At 41.7% G+C, this 21,007-nt stretch overlaps 1 protein-coding gene and 1 non-coding gene across 3 annotated transcripts in view; one reads left to right on the top strand and one right to left on the bottom strand.

The window, feature by feature from the left end:
- Positions 1-21,007, bottom strand: part of F8 (coagulation factor VIII) — a 143,012-nt gene that overhangs the window by 106,803 nt on the left and 15,202 nt on the right. The window contains exons 2-5 of one of the 2 annotated variants that reach the window (XM_055563762.1): positions 19,574-19,695; positions 15,712-15,834; positions 10,817-11,029; positions 2,734-2,802 (exon numbers count right to left, since the gene is read on the bottom strand). In XM_055563762.1, coding sequence (XP_055419737.1) covers positions 2,734-2,802; positions 10,817-11,029; positions 15,712-15,834; positions 19,574-19,695 — 527 coding nt within the window. The remainder of the gene's footprint in view (positions 1-2,733; positions 2,803-10,816; positions 11,030-15,711; positions 15,835-19,573; positions 19,696-21,007) is intronic. The other variant, XM_055563763.1, reaches the window with a different exon arrangement.
- Positions 1,698-1,823, top strand: LOC129640490 (small nucleolar RNA SNORA25). Its single transcript, XR_008708857.1, has one exon. It is a non-coding gene; the product is annotated as a small nucleolar RNA SNORA25 (small nucleolar RNA).

Here is a 21,007-nt window from a genome sequence, read left to right as displayed (position 1 = left end):
CTCTTGCCTGGAGAATCCCATGGACTGAGACTAATGGGCAACAGTCCATGGGATTGCAGAGTCAGACATGACTGAGCGACTGAGCACAGCACAGCACACTGAGCACTAGCACTGATGACAAAGAAGTAGACACAGCCTATGCCTTCAAGGTGCTTACAATGTAGCTCAAATAGACAGAGACGTGGACCATTATTACAAAGAATGAAGAGTGAAATATAAGAGATAAGAACAGAGTATTATGGGACCAGAGAAGAGAAGGCACTTCACTCTGCTTGAAGAGAAAGGAACAGGAGGGTAAAGAAGATCAGTATGGTTTAGTGTGATAAGCAGGAAGCTCAAGTGCTGTGGAAATACATAAAGAAGCATCTAACAGAGGCTAGAAGGAGTGGAAACTTACTTGACATGAAGCTGGAGACACGCTTTCCAGGCCAAGGAAATGGCATGAGCAAAGGCCTGAATGCTAGAAAAAGCATAGCATGTGTGGGTGTAACACAAAATGTGTTCAGTGTGGTTGCAATGGGAATGGTGAGACAGCAAGAGGAGCAAAACAAAGCTAGACAGGTAGTCGGGGATGAGGCCACATATTATTGTGTAAAGAAGTTTCCATTTTGCCTTGTGAAACTGAAGGATTTTAAAGACTGGTGTGACAAGATCAGATTCACATTTCAGTAAGCTCCCTTTGGCTGCTACAGTAAGAACGAAGTGTTGGGGGCACAAAAAGACAAGAAGACTAGTTGGGGGAGAGGTGATAGGGGTCTCAGTTCAGAAGATGGCAGTGTAGGAAGATCCAGAGGAGAGAGAAGGTGATGATAGAACGATTCTATCAGGAGGAGAAGAAAGCAGAAGTACTAACACCACCTTATGTCCTGAAAAGTGAAAGTGAAGTGAGAGTGTGTCCTCAGAAAAGTGTCGCTCAGTTGTGTCCAACTCTTTGTGACCCCATGGACTTGTCCTTGGAATTCTCCAAGCCAGAATACTGGAGTGAGTAGCCTTTCCCTTCTCCAGAGGATCTTCCCAACCCAAGGATTGAACCCAGGTCTCCCGCATTGCGAGCAGATTCTTTACCAACTGAGCCACAAGGGAAGCCCAGGAATACTGGAGTGGGTAGCCTATTCCTTCTCCAGGGGATCATCCCAACCCAGGAATTGAACCTGGGTCACCCACATTGCAGGTGGATTCTTTACCAACTGAGCTATAGGGAAGCAAGGTCCTGTGTTACTGAATTGAAATCAGTCAATCCTCACAACTATCCTATGAAAAAGTAGATATTATTTCAACTTTAAAATGGAGGAAACTGAGACACAGAGGGGTTAAGTAACTTGCTAAAGTTATTTAAAAAGTAAGAGATGAAGATAAGAAAAAGCATACTCACAGAAACACAGAAGATAAGGGTGACTGCAAGGGTTTTGGGAAATGGGGAGATGTTGGTCCAATGGGACAACCTTTCACTTTTAAGACAAACAAGTTCTGGGGATCTAATGTACAGCATGATGAGCAAACTACATTGAACACCAGAAATAAGCTCAGGGAATAGATCTCACACAAAAATGATAACTATGCGGCCAGGCAGTTTAACTTGACTGTAGTAATCATTTCTCTATCTATATTTATCTAAAATCATTTCATACACCTTAAATATATATTATTTGCAGTAAAAATTTTCTTTTAAAGAGGAGGCATTGAGAAAATAAAGCAATAGGTCACTTCCAAAAGGGCTTGTAGGACCAAAACCAGGAGCTCTTAAATGCTGTGACCAATGACTGAAATTCTCCATAAGATGTGATAGCCACTCAATTGTGCTGTTTTCCTGAGTAGAGACAGATGCCTCAGCCACTTGTGTCCATGATTGGTGATGTGTGAAAAAGTAAATAAATGCACCCCAAGTTTCACCAAGGGCTTCCCTAGTGGCTCTGCAGGAAAGAACCTGCCTGACAAAGCAGGAGACGGATTCGATCCCTGGGTTAGGAAGGTCCCCTGGAAGAGGAAAAGGCAACCTGCTCCAGTATTCTTGCCTGGAGAATCCCACAGACAGAAGAACCTGGTGGGCTACAATCCATGGGGTCGCCAAGAGTCGGACATGACTGAAGCGACTTAGCACACATGAAGTTTAACTAAAACTAACAAGCAAACAAAAAAAAATTACATACAAGAGATGCTGTGGGGGGCAGAGGCCTTGCCCCTTCCCGTCCTTCAGACCAGAGTTACTTGTGCAAAACTGCTGCACCTCAACTCAGCTGGGAGAAGGTGCGCAGGTCACTCACCGCAAGAAGGCACTGGGCGCCAGGAGCAGAGACGTGGCTCACCCACTGGATCAGCAAGTGCTCCTGCGTGGAGAGCTCCACCCACTTCCACCCACCCGCTTCCACCCACCGGCTTCCACATAAAGTAGCCTTGCCCTGGGACTGTGGGAAGAGTGTGTGCTCTAGAACCCAAGCTTGTACCTCTCCCGCCTTGATCAAATCATTAAGCTTTCCTTTCCTTCTACATGAGCAAAAAAGGAAAGTGAAAAGTCTTTGTTGACAGATTTAATGAGAGACAAGGCCATCTGTTACCCAGCTCCTCTCTCTTCTTACTTCATAGCTGCCCATGGAAGTCTGCGGGCATTTTGTTCTTGGCTTTCATTTTCATCCCTATCTACATCATTCCATTCACAGCCCTCATGCTCAAGTACCATGTTACATTAGTCTATTTCATTTCTTTCAGCAGACCAAAATTCGATTGCAGATCACTAACCTTCATCAAATACAGCAAACAGTAGTACGAATTTGTGCAAGGTCTGTGTCCTTTCTTTGATCAGAGTTCCTGAAAAAGAAGTGAGAGCATTTATCTTCTATAGAAAATCCTATCACAGGAAAATGACACTAGGAGGACACATGACTTAATCAACTGCTTTGTCTCTTGATCTCTTATTAACTTCAATTCAGTTCAGTTCAGTCACTCAGTTGTGTCGGACTCTTTGCAACCCCATGGACTGCAGCCCACCAGCCCTCCCTGTCACCAACTCCTGGAGTTTTCTCAAACTCATGTCCATTGAGTCAGTGATGCCATCCAACCATGTCATCCTTTGTCATCCCCTTATTAACTTAACCATAGCATAATTTCCTTGGTGTCACATCTATACCAGTGCTCCTAAAATTATCTGGGGTAAAGGACTTGATAAAAAGTTTCAAATTTGTTGCACACCATTACTTTTATAAAAGATGACAAAAATTAATTACTAAAAAAAGAAAAATAATCAAATGACAAGTCCATATAATCATATTTGATGTACATGTATATATTCACAACAAACATACAAAAGAAAAACTGCAAAAATCATACACATTGCTTATGGAAATGTGCATATATGTAAATAATAAATTAAATATATTTTCTATTAAAATACAGAAAAAATGCCAACAAATTTCCATCTAGTCAAAGCTATGGTTTTTCCAGTACTTGTGTAGGGATGTGAGAGTTGGACTAGAAAGAAAACTGAATGCCAAAGAATTGATGCTTTTGAACTGTGGTGTTGGAGAAAACTCTTGAGAGTCCCTTGGACTGCAAGGATATGAAACCAGTCAATCCTGAATGAAATCAGTCCTGAATATCCATTGGAAGGACTGATGCTGAAACTCCAATACTTTGGCCACCTGATGCAAAAAACTGACTCATTGAAAAAGACCCTGATGCTGGGAAAGATCAAGGGGACAACAGAGGATGAGATGGTTGGATGGCATCACTGACTCGATGGACATGAGTTTGAGCAAGCTCCGGGAGTTGGTGATGGACAGGGAGGACTGGCATGCTGCAGTCCATGGGGTCACCAAGAGTCAGACATGACTGAGCGACTGAACTGAATTGATAGAAAATTTCTATTATGCTTTTAACTTTTTTTTTAACTTCTGCAATTGTAAATTAAAAGTTATGAGCAAAGTAACAATTATCCATGTTAAATACCTATACTCATACTTAAAGTGAACACCATGTATATCAATATTTAAAGTTATCAATGTTACAAATGACCTTGCTTCATGGTTTAACTGTTGAATTTGTTAGTTGTCTTTCTTTCTTTTTTCATTTGATTGGGAAGTGCAGGTTTATTTTGAGTAGGAAGAGTTTTGTTTATAATGTTCTTTTCTCTCTCTTTTACTCTTGATGCTTAGAAAGTAAAAGTTAAACTGGATGAAGAAAGTAACTCACCCATACAAATTTAAAATACAGATAAAGCTGTCTGAAAAGACTTTAAATCTTCTTACAATATTTTTATAATTATCAAGCAGTGAAATTGGTATCTTTTAGTAGGTTAATGGATAAATAAACTTCGGTCCATCTAGACAACAAACTATTATTCAGCCCTAAAACGAAATAGGCTATCAAGCCATCAAAAACATGGAGGAAGCTTAAATACACAGTACAAGTGGAAGAAGCCAATATGAAAAGGCTACATACTATTTGACATTCTGGAAAAGACATTCTGCCAAAACTATGGAGACAGTTTAAAAGACAGTGCTTGCCAGAGGGTAGAAGAGGGAAGGATATACTATGACATATATATCATACTATATGATACTATATGATATATGACATTATATGACATATGATACCATATGATACTACTATAATGGACATATGTCATTACATGTACAATCCAAGTGCACAACATAGTGATTCTGTATTTCTTTACATTCCAAGATGATTACAGCAAGTCTAATTGCCATCTATCACAATACAGATTATTACACTGTTATTGACTCTCTTCCCCATGCTGTACATTTCATCCCTGTGACTCATTTATTTTGTAACTGGAGATCTGTACCTTTCAGTTGCCCTCAACTATTTCACTCATCCCTCAACCTCGCTCCCCTCTGGCAATCACCTGTTTGTTCTCTTTTTCTACAGCTTTGTTTCTGTGTTATTATTTTTGTTCATTTGTTTTGTTTTTTAGATTCCATATATAAATGAAATGATACAGTATTTGCCTTTCCCTGTCTGATTTATCTCACTTAATGCCCTTTGGTCCATCCATGTAGTCACAAATAGCAAGATTTCATTCTTTTTTATTGCTGAGTAATCTTCCCCAAGGGCTTCTCTGGTGGCTCAGATGGTAAAGAATCTGCCTGCCAATGCAGGAGACCTGGGTTCGATCCCTGGGTCAGGATGATCCCCTGGAGAAGGAAATGGCAACCCACTCTAGTATTCTCGCCAGAGAATTCCATGGACAGAGGAGCCTGGGGGTCTACAATCCATGGGATCACAAAGAGCTGGACATGACTGAAGTGACTTAGCACACACAGAACAGTGCAGGAGATTCTCTATTTCTCCACATCCTCACCAACACTTGTTATTAATGGCCTTTTTGATAATAGCTATTCTGATAGGTAGGACTTCCCTGGTGGCTCAGTGGGTAAAGCATCTGCCTACAATGTGGGAGACCCGGGTTCGATACCTGGGTCGGGAAGATTCCCTGGAGAAGGAAATGGCAACCCACTCCAGTACGCTTGCCTGGAGAATTCCATGGTCAGAGGAGCGTGGAAGGCTACAGTCCATGGGGTCGCAAAGAGTCGGACACGATTGAGAGACTTTGATAGGTGTGAGGTAATATCTCAAAGTTTTGATTTGCATTTCCTTAATGATTAGAGATGTTGAGTATATTTTCATTTGTTCATTCATTTGGCACTAGGTTGTACACTGGAGAGGGAAATGGCAACCCACTCTAGTACTCTTGCCTGTAAAATCCCATGGACAGAGGAGCCTGGTAGGCTACAGTCCATGGGGTTGCAAAGAGTTGGACATGACTGAGTGACTTCATTCACTCTGTGCACTTGTAACTATAACAGTGTTGTTGGTTAATTATATTTCAATAATTTTAAAAATTATATTTCAATAAATTTTTAAATGTTTTTTCACAAACATTTCAATAAAGTTTTTTTTAACTTTTTTTTTTTGTCCACACTGTGCAGCTTGTAGGATCTTACTTCCCCATCCAGGGATTGAACCCAGGCCCTTGGCAGTAAGAGCACAGAGTCCACAAGATGGCTAGAGAATTCCTAATAAAAAATATTTTTATAAAAGGTTTAATTGATTCCTCCAGTTCCATTCTTCTTTCTCAAGATTGCTTTGGTTATTTGAGGTTTTTTATATGTATTTGCATACAAATTGTGAAATTATTTGTTCTAGCTCTGTGAAAAATACCGTTGGTAGCTTGATAGGGATTGCACTGAATCTATAGATTGCTTTGGGTAGTATACTCATTTTCACTATATTGATTCTTCTGATCCATGAACATGGTATATTTCTCCATCTATTAGTGTCCTCTTTGATTTCTTTTGCCAGTGTTTTATAGTTTTCTATATATATAGGTCTTTAGTTTCTTTAGGTAGATATATTCCTAAGTATTTTATTCTTTTCATTGCAATGGTGAATGGAATTGTTTCCTTAATTTCTCTTTCTGTTTTCTCATTATTAGTGTATAGGAATACAAGGGATTTCTGTGTGTTGATTTTATATCCTGCAACTTTACTATACTCATTGATTAGCTCTAGTACTTCTCTGGTGGAGTCTTTAGTGTTTTCTATGTAGAGGATCATGTCATCTGCAAACAGTGCGAGTTTTACTTCTTCTTTTCCAATTTGGATTCCCTTTATTTCTTTTTCTGCTCTGATTGCTGTGGCCAAAACTTCCAAAACTATGTTGAATAGTAGTGGTGAGAGTGGGCACCCTTGTCTTGTTCCTGACTTTAGGGGAAATGCTTTCAATTTTTCACCATTGAGGATAACGTTTGCTGTGGGTTTGTCATATATAGCTTTTATTATGTTGAGGTATGTTCCTTCTATTCCTGCTTTCTGGAGAGTTTTGATCATAAATGGATGTTGAATTTTGTCAAAGGCTTTCTCTGCATCTATTGAGATAATCATATGGCTTTTATTTTTTCGATTTGTTAATGTGGTGTATTACATTTCTACTACAAAGCCACAGTCATCAAGACAATATGGTAGTGGCGCAAAGACAGAAATATAGATCAATGGAACAAAATAGAAAGCCCAGGGATAAATCCATGCACCTATGGACACCTTATCTTTGACAAAGGAGGCAAGAATATACAATGGAGAAAAGACAACCTCTTTAACAAGTGGTTCTGGGAAAACTGGCCAACCACTTGTAAAATAATAAAACTAGAACACTGTCTAACACCATACACAAAAATAAACTCAAAATGGATTAAAGATCTAAACATAAGACCAGAAACTATAAAACTCCTAGTGGAGAACATAGGCAAAACACTCTCCGACATAAATCACAGTAGGATCTTCTTATGACCCACCTCCCAGAATATTGGAAATAAAAGCAAAAATAAACAAATGGGACCTAATTAAAATTAAAAGCTTCTGCACAACAAAGGAAACTATAAGCAAGGTGAAAAGACAGCTTTCAGAATGGGAGAAAATAATAGCAAGTGAAGCAGCTGACAAACAACTAATCTCAAAAATATACAAGCAACTCCTGCAGCTCAATCAAAAAATGGGCCAAAGAACTAAATAGACATTTCTCCAAAGAAGACATACAGATGGCTAACAAACATATGAAAAGATGCTCAACATCACTCATTATCAGAGAAATGCAAATCAAAACCACAATGAGGTACCATTTTACGCCAGTCAGAATGGCTGCTATCACAAAGTCTACAAGCAATAAATGCTGGAGAGGGTGTGCAGAAAAGGGAACCCTCTTATACTGTTGGTGGGAATGCAAACTAGTATAGCCACTATGGAGAACAGTGTGGAGATTCCTTAAAAAAACTGGACATAGAAGTGCCATATGACGTAGCAATCCCACTGCTGGGCATACACACGGAGGAAACCAGAATTGAAAGAGACACGTATACCCCAATGTTCATTGCAGCACTGTTTATAATAGCCAGGACATGGAAGCAACCTAGATGTCCATCAGCAGACGAATGGATAAGAAAGCTGTGGCACATATACACAATGGAGTAATACTCAGCCATTAAAAAGAATACATTTGAATCAATTCTAATGAGGTGGATGAAACTGGAGCCTATTATACAGAGTGAATTAAGCCAGAAAGAAAAACACCAATACAGTATACTAACGCATATATATGGAATTTAGAAAGATGGTAACGATAACCCTGTATGTGAGACAGCAAAAGAGACACAGATGTATAGAACAGTCTTTTGGACTCTGTGGGAGAGGGCGAGGGTGGGATGATTTGGGAGAATGGTATTGAAAGATGTATAATATCATATATGAAACGAATCGCCAGTCCAGGTTCGATGCATGATACAGTGTGCTTGGGGCTGGTGCACTGGGATGACCCAGAGGGATGGTATGGGGAGGGAGGTGAGAGGGGGGTTCAGGATGGGGAACACGTGTACACCTGTGGCAGATTCATATTGATGTATGGCAAAACCAATACAATATTGTAAAGTAATTAGCCTACAATTAAAATAAACAAATTTATATTTAAAAAATAAACAAAAATAAAAGCAGGGGCCATGCTCCTAGGAGGAAAAAAAAAAAGAATAAACTACAAATGACTGTAAAAAAATAAATAAAACAAAAGGTTTAATTTAAATGACTATGATTTTTAACATAAGAACTTATAAGCATGTATAAATTCTTGCTTTTCTCAGATTTTTGCTTTGGGGTTACAGATGACAAACTAACCTCCCGAAATGGCCTATACACCATTCAGTTCAGTTCAGTTCAGTTGCTAAGTCATGTCTGAATCTTTGCGACCCCATGAATTGCAGCACGCCAGGCCTCCCTGTCCATCACCAACTCCCGGAGTTCACTCAAACTCACATCCATCGAGTCAATGATGCCATCCAGCCATCTCATCCTCTGTCGTCCCCTTCTCCTCCTGCCCCCAATCCCTCCCAGCATCAGGGTCTTTTCCAATGAGTCAACTCTTCGCATGAGGTGGCCAAAGTACTGGAGTTTCAGCTTCAGCATCATTCCTTCCAAAGAACACCCAGGACTGATTTCCTTTAGAATGGACTGGTTGGATCGCCTTGCAGTCCAAGGGACTCTCAAAAATAAATAAATTTATATTAAAAAAAAAGAGTCTTCTCCAACACTACAGTTCAAAAGCATCAATTCTTTGGCGCTCAGCTTTCTTCACAATCCAACACTCACATCCATACATGACTACTGGAAAAACCATAGCCTTGACTAGACGGACCTTTGTTGGCAAAGTAATGTCTCTGCTTTTGAATATGCTATCTAGGTTGGTCATAACTTTCCTTCCAAGGAGTAAGCGTCTTTTATTTTTTATTTATTTTATTTTATTATTATTATTTTACTTTACAATATTGTATTGGTTTTGCCATACATCAACATGCATCCACCATGGGTGTACATGTGTTCCCTATTTTGAACCCCCCTCCCACCTCCCTCCCCATACCATCCCTCTGGGTCATCCCAGTGCACCAGCCCCAAGCTTCCTGTATCCTGCATCGAACCTGGACTGGCGACTCGTTTCTTATATGATATTATACATGTTTTGTGGGAGAGGGATGGGGGGATGATTTGGGAGTAAGCATCTTTTAATTTCATGGCTGCAATCACCATCTGCAGTGATTTTGGAGCTCCCCAAAATAAAGTCTGACACTGTTTCCACTGTTTCCCATCTATTTCCCATGAAGTGATGGGACCAGATGCCATGATCTTAGTTTTCTGAATGTTGAGCTTTAAACCAACTTTTTCACTCTCCTCTTTCATTTTCATCAAGAGGCCTTTTAGTTCCTCTTCACTTTCTGCCATAAGAGTGGTGTCATCTGCATATCTGAGGCTATTGATATTTCTCCCAGCAATCTTGATTCCATCTTGTGCTTCTTCCAGCCCAGCATTTCTCATGATGTACTCTGCATATAAGTTAAATAAGCAGGGTGACAATATCCAGCCTTGATGTACTCCTTTTCCTATTTGGAACCAGTCTGTTGTTCCATGTCCAGTTCTAACTGTTGTTTCCTGACCTGCATAGAGGTTTCTCAAGAGGCAGGTCAGGTGGTCTGGTATTCCCATCTCTTGAAGAATTTTCCACAGTTTATTGTGATCCACACAGTCAAAGGCTTTGGCATAGTCAATAAAGCAGAAATAGATGTTTTTCTGGAACTCTCTTGCTTTTTCAATGATCCAGTGGATGTTGGCAATTTGATCTCTGGTTCCTCTGCCTTTTCTAAAATCAGCTTGAACGTCTGGGAGTTCATGGTTCACGTATTGCTGAAGCCTGGCTTGGAGAATTTTGAGCATTAGTCACACACTTAGATGTACTATTTACCTTCATGGAGGTTTCAAGGAACCTAATGCAAAATTTGTATAAAGGACTACTGAGACAGCCCATAGGATATGTGAAGCATAAAGCAGAAGAAGAGAAAGTGAAAGTGAAGTCACTCAGTTGTGTCCGACTCTTTGCGAACCCATGGACTATAGCCTTCCAGGCTCCTCTGACCATGGAATTCTCCAGGCTAGAATACTGGAGTGGGTTGCCATTTCCTTCTCCAGGGGATCTTCCCAACCCAGGGATTGAATCCAGGTCTCCAGCATTGTATGCTGACTCTTGACTGTCTGAGCCACCAGGGAAGAGAAGAGATACCTAATTCCAGAATTTGGCTTTTGTTGGCCATTAGAGTGCCTTGTGGCTACATGGGATGCATAGATCCTACCATGCAGTTCTATTCATCTCAGAGACTATTCTCCTTTCCATGGCCATGATTCTAAGCAAAAGAAACCTGTTTCAGATTAAAGAGTGAAGCACCATTTTTTATGAATCGACACAGATGTTTGTACTTCCTACTTTTTCTTATACTTACCTTCCCTACAAATTAGCAGGGCTCCAATGAGACCTGAGTTCACGTCTTTCACCAGGTCCACATGAGAAAGATATGAGTAGGTGAGACATGGTGGGTCAGAGGCTGTTGGACCATTTTCTTTCAGGATCTGCCAGACGTAGGTATGACTTTTACCAGGAGTGACTTTGTCATCTTCCTTCTCCCTTTGGCTGGTTTCATCTTTATATGCAGCACCTAAATCAAGGAGGGATAAAGTTGTCCTTTCTACGCCACTGCTCACTCGAGGAGGCATCAAGTTTATTGTCACCAGTAGACTCTATGCAAGAAGCAACTTTTCTGAAACAATTTGGAATACTAAACAGCAGCAGCTATAAGTGAAGAGAAGCCACCTTATATATTTCAGAGGAGTTCTTGACCACTAGGGCAAATGTGAGTGGTTGAGTGGTTCTGTGAGAACTTCAGATTGTAACAATAATACTGCTTCCATTATTCCATCTTTTTACCTAATTCAAGTCAGTTCAATTCAGTAGACAAACATTGGGTATGTGCTTTGTTTCAGACTCTTTAGTAAGCACTGGTGAGGGTCAGGGAAGGGTGAGATGCAGAGATTTTTTTAACAGATATTTTCTTGCTCTCTCATTCTTAGTGATGTTAAAATTGACCTCTGAATGATCTGATACCTTTATTCTACAATGAGCACTATATGTGTTCATTCTTAAAGCAGTGTTATTGGTTCTAGGTCATTTCATTGGACAGAAGTAGAAAATATTCAAAGGCACTGACCATAATGCTTACACTGTTATTGAACTATTTTTCTAACAACTCGCCTTGGTTTCTTGAATTCATAATGGTCTCTAGGACTCCAGAGCATTCAAGGCATTCAGGGTGTTCTTCATTTATACTCCATCTTACCCCACAATAGCTATACATCTAATAGAGGGACCTCTCTAACAGAGCACAGGAGACCCCTGCATTGACTCACTACAAAAGCAGCCTCTCTTATAAATGGGTATCCCTCCACTGGGCATTAGGGACAATTGGCTTCATCCAGAAGCAACAGGGGACCAATATTGGTGCTTAGCAGACCCTGGTGGACATTTAGAAAAACATGAGCTGCACTTCGGGATGGAGAGTGTCATCATGTCTCTGTGTGATTGTGGGTTGGTAGCAAATTCTGAATAGTGAAAACATTTGGATAGGAAGAGAGGGGATCACGGAGGGGTAAAAAGGGGGCTTCAACTGTGTCTTCTGTTTAATTTCTTAAAATAAAGTAGGCAAAGACAGCAAAATGTTAAGATTTGCCAAAGTGCAGTCTGGATGGGAGGGCAGTTTGGAGGAGCATGGATACATGTATCTGTATGGCTGAGTTCCTTCTCTGTCCACCTGAAACTATTGCAGCATTGTTTGTTAATCAGTTATACTGCCATACAAAAGAAAAAGTTTTCAAAAAAGATTTCCCAAAGTGAGCTAGGGCTTCCCTCAAAACTCAGTGGGTAAAGAATCCGCCTGCAATGCAGGAGACCCTGGTTTGATTCCTGAGTCGGGAAGATCGCTGGAGAAGGGGTAGGCTGCCCACTCCAGTATTCTCGGGCTTCCCTGGTAGCTCAGCTGGTAAAGGATCCACCTGCAATGTGGGAGACCTGGGTTCGATCCCTGGGTTGGGAAGATTCCCCTGGAGAACTGAAAGGCTACCCACTCCAGTATTCTGGTCTGGAGAATTCCATGGACATTATCGTCCATGGGGTTGCAAAGGGTAGGACATGACTGAATGACTGTCACTTTCAAAGTGAGCTAATGGGTACATGTTTGTTGGCTCTATTATTTCCTGTACCTTTTTTTGTTTGTTTGAAATATTTCATTAGCAAAAGAATCCCCTTTCACCTAATAGTATAGTTGGGAGAGGGATGAGGGGTTAATGAGAGGTCAAGAGTGTGTGAAAATTGCATCTGTCTTGATGAGGACAGTGAGTGGATTGGGAGGATATCTGGGCAGTGGTAAGGCACCACTTAAGGCGAGGTGCAAGGTTTATTTCAACTATAGCCATTTGCTTGGTTGCTAGTAGAAGAGATGGAGAACAGATTTCACCAGGGTAGCAGTTTAGCCAAGAGAGTAGAATAGAAATCAAGGAGGCCAGGAACCTGTGGATCCCAAGGAGAATGAAGAATTCTTGGAGTGGGGAGGGAAAGAGTGACGGCTGGCAAAATAGGAGAATGTTGACAGCTGGAACCTGAGATCTTGGATTCGACTCAGGTTGCTCACAACAAGGTCTGTCCTTCGGTATAGACAAAGGTGATTTGTCCAGACCAAGTGAAGTGGTGCCTGGGCAAAAGCATTGTGCATAGCCTTGAAAGTTGCCATGTCTACTCAGGTATGTTTCCTTTGGGAAACCTCTGTCTTCAGAGTCTTACTTGAGCTTCTATACCAGCCACCTGCAAATACTCTGAGAAGAATGCGTTTTGTGCAATTGCCATCTTCTGTTATATTCCGAACAACACTGTTGGGAACATTAGAGAATGTTCTGGAAAGCCCTCTATTCACCCCCCCCCCCCCGCAGCTGTATCAGCCTTGCCCCAGGCATGGTCAAGGGCCCCAGAGCCTGACCTGCTCAGACACCCCAGCTCAGTGACCCCTGGGCATGAGTACTCAGCCACAGGCCAAATGCTGTGCTTCAGAGGCTACTGCACTGCACTCTCTCGTGCTTTCAGTTGCTTTTTCCTTCTCCTGATCTTGGCTCAGCAGCTTTGGGTCGGCACCTGTTAACTTGTCTGTCCCCATGCTGTCTTTCATAGCCTCATTGTGTGGCCTTACTTACAGCCTAGGGTGGTGTTAGAACCCTACTTGTCCAGAAAATAATTTAAAAGAATTTCTCTAGCACCGGGTTTCCCTTTTCAGCTCAAGACCAAACTTGAAATTTCCCTGGATCTGCTTTTAACTCTCCTTCTGGCTCCTTTGACAGACATTCCATGGGAATTAGCTGTCCTGACATACATCTTATGCTTTTAGATTCTATTAGCTAGAAAAAGTCACGTGGTCATGTCCAATACTAATATGGTAGGGAAATGTACTCCTCCTGCTCTGGAGGAAGGGATGGCCATTTGCTGAACTGAAATACAATTTCCCAGAGTTTTGGTTTGGGAGATTAACATGACAGGCTTACAAAGCAGCTCAGTGGTTGCCTGGGGCTGGGGGTGGGAATGGGGCTTGAACAGCAAGACCAGAACTTCTTGACACGGTTGGTGTTGGTGGCCCCATGACTGTGGCCCCATGACTGTCTGAATTGAGCCAAAGTCATCAAACTACTTTAAATGACTGAATTTCATGGTATGTAATTTAAACCTCAATAAAACTGTTTTAAAATGCTATCGGAAAACCATACACAAAAATTCATTTGTGATGGGTTATAGGCTTTGGCATGAAAGGCAAAATAATAGAACTTCTAGAGGAAAGCATGGAAGAAATCCTTCATGACTTGGGGGTAGGCAAATGTCTTAAACAGGACCCAAAGTCTAACATACAAGGAAAATATGTGATACCTTTTTTGTGTGTTTCATTAATGTTTGAACTTTCATGCTTCACTAACTTTAAGAACTGTACCAAAAAAATTATCAAAAGAGTGAAAATTCAAGCTACAGACTGGAAGAAGATATGTAAATATTTCTATCTGTCAGAGGATTTGTATTCAGAATATATAAACTAACTCTACAAATCAATCAGAAAAAGATACACAAATCATTGTCTTTGTAACAGGAAAAGCACTTAAACAGTTGATCAGATAGTTTATTAAAGGATATCAGAAAGGTCAATAAGCATGCAAAGTTATACTTAACATCATCATGGATTTACCTTACATGCTGGGGCCCCTAGGCTAATCTAAGGAGGCCAAGAATTTGTGGATGATAACATATAAACACACAGGCTTGTGATAGGACTATAAATCACATGGGCATGAGGCCACTGACTCACTGTGTTGTTCCTGGACTGTTGTATGTATGAGAGATTAGATAGACTATTTTCCTAGAACTCACAAGGCTTAGGGTACAAAACAGTCATCTCTATACTGAGCTCCTAGGTGCAGAATTGGGGGAACCCTGATCTCTCTAAAATGCGCCTAGATTAGTTCTGGACACCTTCAAATAGATAAGCCTCATGGAAATAGCCTGTTAGGCATCGGGCAGAACCTGGGATGCCTTTTCCTCTATATCCATGCCTGCTCCTATCTTTCACCTTCCCTCAGTCCACGTCTGCCCTGACCTCAGGAGTACAACCGAGAAAGGTAGTACTCTTCATTTTTGCATGAGAACTTAGTCAACATCGAAGCATAGTCAGACCATACAGTACAGGACATGTGCTCCAATAATGTACTGATGATTTGCTTGAATCTTCTTGATCTGTATATGTCATAGTCCATCTGGGCAATATCAGGGTCCACTGTGATATTCCCTTTCATTCCTTCTTGCACTGTGGGGATTGTGGCCAAACAGGTTTTTTTTTTTTTTTCTTTCTTATAATGAAGTCAGCTTGTGCTTCAGCTAGTTGGCCCTAACCACATGGTGACATCCCTATTTTAGCAACTGGGAGAAGGGGAGAGAAAGGAAATGTCTGAAAAATCTGAATCTAAGGAAGGAGAAGGAGAATTCGGTTTCATTGCTACACCAATGGCCTTGATCTTCCCTAGGAAGTTTTCTCGGCATAAGAAGGCAGATAAAGTGGGATTTTAGGATCTGTGGCCTATTTCCCCAAGGGATAACAAAGGACAGAGACAAGCTTTGGGATAAGACCAAAATAACAATGTTCTTGACTTCATGCAATGGGCCTAGGTTTGAATCCTGACTCCACCCTTCATTAGCTGTATAACCTTATACTCAATACTCTTCTGTCCATAGTATGACTGAACCATAGGAGGGCATTTGACTCACCTTCAGAAGATTTCCAGTAGGATACGCCAATAGCATGAAGACTAACAGGATGAGAAGCCATATTCTTAAATGTAATGACCACGGTGTCATAAACCTCAGCCTGGATAGTTGGACCCAGCAGACCTGCAATGTCATTTGGAAGGATGTTTAGTTGGTAAGTCATGTCCGACTCTTTTGCAACCCCATGGACTATAGCCCTCCAGGCTCCTCTGTCCATAGGATTTCCCAGGTAAGAATACTGGAGTGGGTTGCCATTTCCTTCTCCAGGGGATCTTCCTGAGCCAGGGATGGAACCCACATCTGCTACATTGGCAGGCTGATTCTTTACCATTGAGCCATCAGGGAAGCCACATTTGGAAGGTAGCACTCCAAAAAAATATGTTATCACAAAAATGATGGTCAAAGTCACAGAAGAGAAGCAAGTCCTTCAGATTACTGATAAAAAGTAGTAGCCAAATGAATACATTAACTTCTATAACCAGCCCAGCCTTACGGTTGTCCTGAGGACAGATTTCCGGCAATGCATTCAATGCATTGATTCATTCAACTAATAATTGGGTTCCTACTATATTCTATAAACCATCCTAGGCACTAGACAAGAAGTAATTAAGAAGATAGGTCATAGAGATCAAATTAGAGAGACATTAGTAAAATTGAATGTCGCTCAGTCATGTCCAACTCTTTGTGACCCCATGGACTGTATCCATGGAATTCTCCAGGCCAGAATACTGGAGTGGGTAGCCTTTCCCTTCTCCAGGGGATATTCCCAATCCAGGGATCAAACCCAGGTCTCCCGCATTGCAGGCAGATTCTTTCCCAGCTGAGCCACCAGGGAAGCCCAAGAACACTGGAGTGGGTAGCCTAGCCCTCCTCCATGGGATCTTCCCAACCCAGGAATTGAACCGGGGTCTCCTGCATTGCAGGCAGATTCTTTACCAACTGAGCCATGAGTGAAACTATTAAATATGTAAATAAACAGGAAAACTTTAGGTTGTTATAAATGCTGTAAACCATGGTGGCGTACTAGAAAATGATGAGGCAGCAACCAGAAGATACTTTAAAGATAGCAAAGTAACCTGTGGCTGAAGCAAAGTGAATAAGATAGAAGATAGCAGAAAAGAAGGTTATAGAGGCAGGCAGGGAATATAACATGTAAGACTATGGAGGTTACAGGAATTTAGAAGAAGAAATTGATTGGAGACTTGTTTTTGAGGAAGACATACAAAATAATAATATTTTGAATGAATATTTATAATATTAATAAAAATATTAATAAAAAGAAACATCAGTTAAATAGAATTCGAGACCAGAAGGGGAACTCTCATGCCCTGTAACAATAGCAGAGCCCAAGGAGGAAAAAATTCCTCATCATTGTTGGCAAGGACTCAATCAATGAGCAGCCGTGGACTCTGTTTTCCTGAGCCCTTCCAAGTTCCTTTACCCCTCTGCTAACTGTGCTCTTCTCTTCTTGTTATTCGAGGACTTGTTTGCAACTTGCTGTGGTTTCAGACACCAAACTGCCATCCTCTGCTGATCCTCAAGAAACCCATCTTTTCTGGAGAGACATCTGATAGTCTATTTTAGGTCAGCAAGTCAACAAGACTTGCTCATGAGTTGCATGTTGAAGATGGGGCGGGAGGGAAGCATGAAAGACATGGGAACCAGGCATGACTCCTGTGATTTTGATTTGTGCAACTGAGTGGTCATCAGGCCATGGCACAGAAAATTTGGAGGAAATTGATGACTTACAGACAGTCATACTAGATATAAGTGAAAGTGAAAGTGAAGTCCCTCAGTCGTGTCCAACTCTTTACAACCCCATGGACTGTAGCCTACCAAGCTCCTCTGTCCATGGGATTTTCCAGGCAAGAATACTGGAGTGGGTTGCCATTTCCTTCTCCAGGAGATCTTCCCAACCCAGGGATTGAACCCAGGTCTTCCGCATTGTAGCAGACGCTTTACTGTCTGAGCCACCAGGGAAGTCTATACAAAGTATAGTTCAGTTCAGTCATTCAGTCGTGTCCGACTCTTTGTGACCCCATGAACCGCAGCACGAGGCCTACAAATGGCTTTACTGAATGGACTGGATTTAGTGGGATGAAAATATGAAACAGGTTTCTTTTTCATAGTTTTTAATTGTATGTAGAATTTCCCTTTCTCGCATTTTGAGCAATCCCAATTTTCCCCCAAGTAACCTTCACATACTAACAGTATTATCGTAGGTACTAAGAAATCCAGTCTGGCCTCATAGCAAACTTTTGATGTTCCCTGCAATTCAGGGATTCCCCCCTCCTCCAGTTCAGCTCTGAAATAGACTCAGAAATCAGTAATGGGGAGAAAAAGATATTTGGTTAGCAGGTTCACTGCTTTCTCACCTTCCCTCCCCAATCACCTTACTGCCTCTGGACTTTCTAAGGTTGGAGCTTAGGACAGGAGTGGAAAAAAGGCATAATTATAAGATTTTTTCTTGGTCATTCAGCGATAATGTGGCTTTGGTACCCCCTGCATGTGGCATAGGCCAAATTTCTACATCTTTCTTTCTTAGAGAACTTATATGAGTTCTTAGAGAACTCTCTCCCTCTCAGTATGGTGACATCCTACTCCATTTCCCCCTGGCCTGTGATATGCCCTGTCCAGTTTTCACTTTATCTCTCCTCTCATTTTGTGCTTCTGAGAGTGCAATCACGCAGATCTTCTCTGATGGGATCACCTAGCCCTGGCAAAAAGTCCTCTCAGGCAGGGTCTTCTTGAGGCAAGTTTTGTCCAATAATCTTCCTGGTCTCACACCTAACAGTGGTGGTGCAGTTAGCTTCTGCCATATCCCACTCTCCTTCTGATGCCATCAGGGGAAACTCTGCGAGACTTTGGCCTTGAAAGTTTTTTCCAGATAAAAATGAGGCACGAATCAGTATCCTCCAAGTGCCAAAAATTCTCTCAAGTTTTCTAAACGTTTCTGCTAAAGCCTCCCTCACTGCAGCTTGACATGGTGGGGAGGGGAGATCCTTCCTCTCCGTGGGGATATATACAAAATACCAAAAATGCTTTCACAGGAAATCCTCAAACCTAAAGTTTTTCATAAGTTCCTAGCCTTCTTTTATAAAACTTGAAGGTATATGATGGCCTAAAGGTTGCTGAACCAATTTGGAGCACTATCTGAACAAGTCTTGAATAGGTGGGCTGTTATCTTTCTTTAGAATTTGGGACTACTTGTCAGCTATAATTCTCAGAAATAATTCTAAGACAGGAAATCTTAACACCTTGTTACATGCTTATTTGGGCTTCCCTGGTGGCTTAGCTGGTAAAGAACCTGCCTGCAATGTGGGAGACCTGGGTTCGATCCCTGGGTTGGGAAGATTCCCCTGGAGAAGGGAAAGGCTACCCACTTCAGTATTCTGGCCTGGTGAATCCCATGGACTGTATAGTCCATGGGGGTCACCAAGAGTCGGGCACGACTGAGCAACTTTCACTTTCACATGCTTATTTGACATCTAAGTGGAGGTATCAAACAAGCAGTCTGAACTGAAGATATAAACTCGGGGGTTACTGGCATATATGATCTTTTAAAGCCATGAGCATGGATAAGACCAACTAGGAATTGAAAGCAGGGAGAAAAAAGAAAATGAACCCAGGTCCAAGATAAAGGGCACTTGAACATCTAAACACAGGAGGAGATCCAGGAGATCCAGAAGACTGAGACCATTTGGTCAGTGTATTTCCCCAAGAGGTGGTAATAAGGGAAGGCTGACCAAGAAAATATTTTCTTTGGCAGCTGCCCTCTTAAAAAACTGCAGTCCAAGGCTGGGTAATCCTTGCAAGGAAATAAGACACCCAGTTTCACAAGAGTCAATCTTGTTTACATTACCCATCCATGGTGGCCTGGGCTTGGCGATGTTGAAAAGTTGATCCGTGAACTCTACAAACACAGTCTTTCTGTACATGACTGAGGTGTTGAATGGAAAAGGTTTGGGCACTCTGGGAGGAAACCTGTGTGAAGAGAAAAAGTCATTCATTTTGGTTGACCCTTCTCTGAACCTGCTTGGAAAAATAGCTGGAGGTCATGCTTCCATCCCACTCTCCTCTACCATAAATAAGGCAGACTGGAAATGGTATCTGGATCCCTGCTACAGACTGAATGTTTCTGTGCAGAACCCTCATGAATGGGATTAGTGCCCTTATAAAGGACCCCCAAGAGAGATATCTCACCTCTTGTAACCATGTAAGTTACAACCAAAAATGGCATCTCTGAACCAGCAAGAGGGCTGTCACCAGACACCAAATCAGTTGGCACTCTGATCTTGGATGTCTGGCTTCCAGACTGTAAGAAATAAATGTCTATTGTTTATAAGCCACCTAGTCTATGGTATTTTGTTATAGACGCCTGGACAGACCAGGACAGGCTGTCGCTGGAATTCTCCAGGCCAGAATACTGGAGTGGGTAGCTGTTCCCTTCTCCAGGGGACCTTCCCAACCCAGGGATCGAACCCAGGTCTCCCACACTACAGGCAGATTCTTAACCAGATGAGCAAACAGGGAAGCCCAAGAATTCTAGAGAGGGTAGTCTATCCCTCCTCCAGTGGATCTTCCTGACTCAGGAATCGAACTGGGTCTCCTGCACTACTGGCAGATTCTTTACCAGCTGTGCTACCAGTGAAGCCCAGACAATTCGTAACATCTGTCAAATCAAAGAGCAAATCTTTCCTCATAGCTTAGTTGGTAAAGAATCTGCCTGCAATGCAGGAGACCCGGGTTCAATTCCTGGGTCAGGAAGATCCCCTGGAGAAGGAAATGGCAATCCACTCGAGTAATCTTCCCTGGAAAATCCCACGGACAGTGGAGCCTGGAGGGCTACAGTCCATGGGGTCACAAGAGTCGGACATGACTTAGCAACGAAACCACCACCACCATCAAATCAAAACACTGTTTTCAAAAGTCATCTGACACATTAAGTGCCATACAATAAGAAAAAGCATAAAATCAATACTCATACACTACAAGCCAAAAAAACCTTTGCCAAAACAATAACTATAACATCCTTCAATTTTATCTCTAAAAAATACTACAACTTTCATCTAAGTACCTTGAATTCAATTTTGTCAGTATATACCTAAAATTACCAGATACCGCCAATTATCCAAGGTGGTTCAGTGGTAAAGAATTCACCTACCAATGCAGGAGACACAAGAGACATGAGTTCGATTTCTGGGTTGGGAAGATCTCTTGGAGAAGGAAATGGCAACCCTCTCCGGTATTCTTGTCTGGAAAATTCCATGGACAGAGGAGCCTGGTGAGCTACAGT

This window comes from Bubalus kerabau, chromosome X, assembly GCF_029407905.1.
Source record: "Bubalus kerabau isolate K-KA32 ecotype Philippines breed swamp buffalo chromosome X, PCC_UOA_SB_1v2, whole genome shotgun sequence".
Classification (NCBI taxonomy): Eukaryota; Metazoa; Chordata; class Mammalia; order Artiodactyla; family Bovidae; genus Bubalus; species Bubalus kerabau.
The sequence above is the reverse complement of the archived record's forward strand: the minus strand, read 5'-3'. Positions and strand labels throughout refer to the sequence as shown.